The sequence below is a fragment of the Aegilops tauschii genome, chromosome 4, assembly GCF_002575655.3.
Source record: "Aegilops tauschii subsp. strangulata cultivar AL8/78 chromosome 4, Aet v6.0, whole genome shotgun sequence".
NCBI classification, from domain to species: domain Eukaryota; kingdom Viridiplantae; phylum Streptophyta; class Magnoliopsida; order Poales; family Poaceae; genus Aegilops; species Aegilops tauschii.
The window spans coordinates 348,492,959-348,499,472 of NC_053038.3; the positions used below are offsets into that span (position 1 = coordinate 348,492,959).

Genomic DNA, 6,514 nt, shown 5'->3' on the forward strand with positions numbered 1-6,514 from the left:
TACGGTGTCGCGACGAACCTCTTCCTCCGAACCGCCGACCCCACCTCTTTATATATAGTGCAGGTGACAGGGGCCCGTCAACCATAGTGAGTTGAGCGCCCCCGATCAGGGCGCGGATCTAAGGGCCCGGTGGGCCGTTGGGCCCACACGGTTGAGATCATCCTAACAGATCCCCCTTTTGTAAAGAAAAATGTAGAGAGCAAAAGGTATATCTTCAGCTTGTACGTGCCTTGCCTTCTGTTCATTTCATTCTTTAGAGACAGTTCAAGGGGTGTCATGTAATCACCTAAACCTCTTGAAACAAAAACAAAAGAAAAAAAGAGAAAAGAAAAGAAAAAAAAGTATGCATATATCACAGTTTGTTGAAGAGAAAAGAAAAGGTAAGTACGATGTACAATACGACGATATTGCCCGGGAGGATACTTGCCGATCCATCCCCTATAACGAAAACCAAAAAAGTTCTTATGTTTGCAGCTAGTAGGAGCATCAACACCTTACTGGTGCGACCCTTGCATGTACAGTATAGGCAGCAGCTTGTTCGGCTCTTGGATCCGATGATCTCTTCTACCACTCTCCCTTCTACCTCCTCTTATTCCCCGGAGTTTGTTGCGAGGAAGATCGGGGCCGGCGTCGGCGTCGTGTCGACGCCCCACACCATGATCTCCAGGCAATCTTGAGGGATGCCCTTCACCTTGCTATAATCCTCCGACACCACTTGCTGCACAAACCTCATCGAGTCCTGCGAAACAATGATACAAGAAAACATGTTAGCTCTGGCAAAAGCGAAAAATCATCATAGGTCGTCTGGCATCATCGCATTACAGAGATGGAAACATGCTGTAACGGCCTCTCATGATTGATCGCAGCAACTAGCGAGAGGGGGTGCTTTAGTGGTTAGATTCATGACAGGTGAAACAGTCAGCTGCACACCTAAAAGAAGCCCTGGTTTTCTCAAGAACGGCATTAGCTATTAGCCAGGGGTACTACGGCAGTACTGCTGGTGCTGTGGGCAACCACCAACACCGAGCGTGTCTTGCCTTGCACCAAATCCTACTCATCCCCACGGCCGGGGCCCCTCCCCACCAAATCATGCCACTCGCACCGCACCGGATTAAATTAAAGATAAGCCCCCCGCGATTTGGCATTTGCATTGCCATTTCCAGATCCTCACGGATTCGACCCGTTTTGTCGATTGCCGCAGCTTCGGTGTACCGACCGACGCCCGCGCCAATTTTTTTTGCAAATTTCCTGATGAAACGAAGGAGGGCCTCCACCGATGTTTATGCGGAATTGAAGGACGCGTCACAAGTTGAATTTGACCGGAAAAGGTGGGACAGATGGGCCACGAGGCGTCGAGGCCTTCCAACCCCACCTGTACCACATGCACGAACAGAGCTGGCTAGCTAGCAGACAGGGCGAGACGCCGCTTTCATGGCGGAAGATTGCCTCCGCGACATCGCTGTGCCGCGCGAAAGGCCATATGAATGCTTGCTGCTAGTTCCGGGCGTGCATGCATGCATGGCCACGCCGATCGAGCCGGCCGGCCGGCCGAGGAACGAGGAAGCAAGCAGTGTGCTACTGCTACTGCGATGTGTACTGTACTGTACTGCGCAATGAAGGGTCGATGGTTGGCTGACCTGGGACTTGTCGGGCTCGGAGGTCGGGTAGCGGCCCCAGCGCTCGGGGTCCCAGAGCACGGAGCTGTTGAAGGCGAAGCCGTGGACGTCGATCTCTGGCGACGTCGCAGCCGTGCCGCCGCCCGTGCCGGCGGTGCCGTTGCTCATCAGGTCCCTGGAGAACCAACCGAGGACCTTGGACGAGCTGCACGCAGGGCCCTGGATGACCACCTTCCGCTCGTTCCGCGACATCCTCGCCACCGGCCACGCACCGAATGTACTGCAAAAGATTTTGCGTAAAAGCAACAGATTCTCGCGTTAGAGATTTGGATTAGATACCTACAATATTTAGATGGTGGAAACGGCGCGCATGTGCCGAAAAGCTTGAAAAGATGCTGGTAAGTAGTGTGTCCATGTCATGCTGCCGCGACGGCAAATTAGTGGCTTGCTAAATATGGTACTTGTACTGGTGATTAAGCATGTCTTATCGCGCAGATCGAAATGGCTGGCATGCAGTTTCTGAAGCATTAATTCGTAGAAACACTTTTTTTTTCTGCCTAACTATGCTAGACGTCAATTTCTGACAGCAGTTTGGAGTATGCTGAAATGCAGATTGGACATACTATATAAGTACCCGTATATATATACTCGGAGAAGTACTACTGGCGTGTTACAGACACTAATGCCACTAATGCAGGAGATTGCTAATCAATCTAACACGACGGGAGCGATGCTGCAGATACTACGAATATTTCCAAAATAGGAGTAAACCGAGTAACCGACGGGTGAAACTGCAGAGGGTCAAGAATCAGAACCAACAAGACAATAGTAGAACTGATCTGACGAAGATCACTCTTCCCTTTCCTTTTTGGCGAACTGAACAAGACCAGTCAGCCTGGAAATAACAGCGAGAAACCCGTGCCGTGTACGTACGTAGTACTGGCTCGGATTCCTCGACCCCGAATAGAACATGCAAGGCGTCTGCCGTGATTGCGAGTACTCCCAGTTTGACAGTTAGCAGCCGTGCAACGTCCGGCAGGAGCTCCCCGCGCTCATGTTTCCCTGTCAGGCCCGCGGGGAGGAAGGACACCGCTCACCCGCACCGTTGGTTGAGGGGTGCCAATCATTCTACCGACACATTTGGGCGTCTCCTACGCAACAACAACGCCCCTTCCTGATGCCTGCCATTGGCACCCAGGACGGAACAAGACCGTTACGTCGCCGTCCTAGTAAAATAACACAAAGCAATGAACCGCTTGCTCTGCTCCAGCCTGACTGACTAGAGAGGGGAGATCCATCCCAAGTGGTACAGCGCAGGCCTGGCAGGGGAAAAGAATGGGAGCAGAGAGATAAAAAACGACCCTTTAATGGGGAGGGTGAGCGGCCTCCTCATATCACATGGCCCGGATGATAATTGGATCGTCGCCGGCGATTAAACTAGCCCTGGGCCGGAGGTCGTCCAGGCGGTGCGTGAGCTGTAGCCCTCGGGGCAACCTGACAAAGTTGCTTGCAACTAGCCCTGCGAGCGTGAGCGCTTTGCTCGCTAGCTGCGTACCTCGCCGCGTGACCGTCCGCGCGCACCAACACAAGGCAAAAGTTTTTCTTGTTTTGCTCGAGTGAAAGATCTTCTTTCACTTTGCTGCTGGGAGGACGCGAGGGAGGGAGAATGCAAGGGCTGAGGAACGGACTGGACGGTACCTGATCTGCCGGAGCTGGTCGAAAAAGCGCAGCTCGTACACGTCGCCGAGGCCGGCGAAGTGGACGATGGCGGCGAGGCGGTGCCGCTCGATGTGCTCCAGCGCGGTGTTGCGCTGGTGGTGGCGCTCCTTGCCCGCGGCGACCTCGGCGGCCGTGAAGTTCTCCTTGTACGTCAGGTGGCGGTAGAGGATCCCCGTGTCGCGCAGCAGCTTCGCCGTCGCCGGCACGTCGGGGGCGGCCTCCACCACCAGCCACAGCAGCGGCGGCGGCACGAGCCGCAGGGTGTGCGCCATCCTGGTCAGCATCGCCGCCCGCTCGCCGGCCGCCGTAGGCGTCGACTCGGTGGTCGTCACGACCACCAGGAGAGGCCGCGGGACACCCCCGATTCTTGCGGCCGCGTCCCGCGCCAACAGGCTCCGGTCCATGGCTGCGCCCGACGCGATCACTTGCGGCGTCTTCGCCATGTGGCTGCTCCCCACCCCGGCGGGCGCGACGGACCGCCAGTCGGAGACGGAGGAGGGCGCGAAGCCCGTGAAGAAGCCCATGACGAAGCAGAGGCTGGAATGCAGCAGCGCCTTCTTCCACAGCTGCGAGCCGCCGGATGCCTTCTTGGCCCTCCCGCCTGCGGCGCCAACGTGGTCCATGGCGGAGCCCATGAAGCAGACCACCACCGACGCCTCCCTAGCCGCAGCAGACGACGATCTCCCTCGCGCTCTCGAGAGCCTCGCGTCGCGCCGTGCCGTGTCGTAGCCAGAAGCTAGCGCGGCTGCCTGATTGTAGCCTGGTTAGGCAGCGGCGGTAGTGGCGGACGCAAATTTGGCAGTGGAGGTGGGTTTAAAAAGGGCGGGAGGTGGCGGGCAGCGGAGGCAGAGGGAGGAAGCGGCACGAGCGGGGAGCGCCACCAACGCCCTCTCCCTTCTCCGGGACGCCGCTATCATGATTAGGTGGCGTGCCGGCGAGTGACGCACTAATGCGCACACTGCCCCAACTACATCGAAATCTATATGCACGGGCGCACCAAGCTATTTTCGACCGTCGGATGGATATCAGACGAATGCAGTCTAGCTGATGAATGGATTGTTGGCACATTAGCAACAATGCTCTCACGCACTACCAAAATCAAGCCGCACTACAGCATTTCCCTCTCTCAACATTAATGTAGATTTCTAATTTCTATCTTCAAGCATAGGAATGGCCGCACCATGTATCCAAATGTAGATATGGTTTGACCATCATCATTATTTTGATGAGATGTTCGAAACAATACTACCAATGCTGGATATATTTTCTATTTTTCTGTTTTGAAACTTGGCCGCGACATCTATAAGCTCCAAGTCATAAAAAAACATAGTCAATATTGTTCTTCTTCCAAAGATCTCGTCGAAATAAAGATTATAGCCAAAATATATCCGAATTTATATATTCCGTTAAAAATATGTAACCTTTTTTTATCTAGACACAAAGAGTAAACATACATATTTGTTCATGGGAGAGTAAGATGTGGAGTGCCGGTTCAATTCAAAAAAGCAGAAGGACAATTTTGCAAATGTGCCAACAATTCACTTTCTAGCCAAACCACATCCCTCGGATTTTCATCCAATGGCCCAAAATCAGTGGTGCACTTGGTGCACAGATTAGCCCGTTTCACACGATACGTTCTCCGAATGCCTTCGATGGGGTGATGCCTTTTGCTCTAGCTACAAGCAAAATCTTTTGGATTCGCTTCGGCTGCACACGAGATAGTTCACGCTGTCGTTCGTAAGGCCTAAAAGATCAAACAGATCATAGTCTACCAAAACTATTGTATCCGAGGGTCATATCTTGGCCTTCAGTTCAGCAAAAAAGGCCTAGTATCAGAGTGTTGCGTTGAAGCTATCGTGTGTTGTCGTCATCCATTTTGTCAATGTTTTCTTTACGTGTTTGATGATAGTGACATTTGTGGCGATGAAAAACAAATGATGCTATGGGCGCTCGGATCGAGAAGCACAACCAAGCAACCTCACTCCCTCGAGTGGTTGTTGATGTTGTGGCGTCGTTTCCTCTTTTGTTCGGTGATGGGTTCCAGTTGGTGCATGTCCAATGCATGTCATCACTTGACCGACTCCACCACGCGCATGGATAAAGAACACGCCATATTAGGATAATGCATGTCAAGGACTTTAATTTGGTAGTGGTGGTGGGTTTTAGAAGGGCGAGAGGTGGCGGACAACGAAGCTAGAGGGAGGAAGAGGCATGAGGGGAGTGCCACCAACGCTTTCTCCCTTCTCCGGTATGCCGCTATCATGATTAGGTGGCGTGCGGGCAAGTGACGCACTAACGGGCACACTTCCCCAACCACACCAAAGTGTAAGAAGTTTCGTCTCGGTCGTAAGGTATGCTTTTCCCAGCGTGGTCTGCCACATATGTGGGGTGTATGAATGCCTCTGATACGGTGATGACTACATAACTACAAGTAAAATCTATTGGATTCATTTTGGTTAGTTCAGACTGTCGTATGTAAGGTCTAGAAGATCAAACTACTACAGATCATGATCTATAAAAATCATTCTTGTTTCAAGGAGCATATCTTGGCCTTTAATCCAGCAAAGAAAAAAAAGCCTGGTATCAAAGTGATGCATCAAAGCAATGAGGGGGAGTGGAGAGAAGACAGGTGTCTCTCCCTCCTATTGGCGCCATGAAAGCTTTTTTTCCTTCTCCAGGACGTTGATATCATGATTAGGTGGCGTGCGGGCAAGTGATGCACTAATGCGCACACTGCCCCAACCACAGCAAAGTGTAAGCAGTTTCGTCCGCGTCGTAAGCTATGCATTTCCCTGCGTGGCCCGCCGCTTACATGGGTGTCTGAATGCCTCCTATGCGGTGATGCTTGCGCTCTAGCTACAAGCAAAATCTTTTGGATTCATTTTGGGTGGACACGAGATAGTTCAGGGTACCATTTGTAAGGTCTAGAAGATCAAATTACTACAGATTGTAATCTACCAAAATCAATGTTGTTTCAAGGAGAATATCTTGTCCTTCAACTCAGCAAAAAAGTGTAGTATCAGAGTGATGCGTTGAAGCTATCATGTGCTACTTTCATCCGTGTTGTCTGCGTTTGATTTACGTGCTTGGTGATAGTGTCATTTTGTGGTGGTGACAAACGGACAATGCAAGTGATGCAAGGATCGAGAAGCGCTAGCAACCTCACTCCATTGTGGCGT

The 6,514-nt window shown here is 52.1% G+C and overlaps 1 protein-coding gene across 1 annotated transcript; it reads right to left on the reverse strand.

Annotated features, from left to right (window-relative positions):
• Positions 1-342: 342 nt before the first annotated feature.
• Positions 343-4,204, reverse strand: LOC109747099 (probable glucuronosyltransferase Os03g0287800). The gene is made up of 3 exons (XM_020306187.4): positions 3,315-4,204; positions 1,638-1,896; positions 343-739 (listed from the first exon to the last, which is right to left on the reverse strand). Exons 1-3 carry the CDS (start codon positions 3,968-3,970, stop codon positions 590-592), a joined length of 1,065 nt encoding a protein of 354 aa, XP_020161776.1. The 5' UTR covers positions 3,971-4,204; the 3' UTR covers positions 343-589.
• Positions 4,205-6,514: the final 2,310 nt, after the last annotated feature.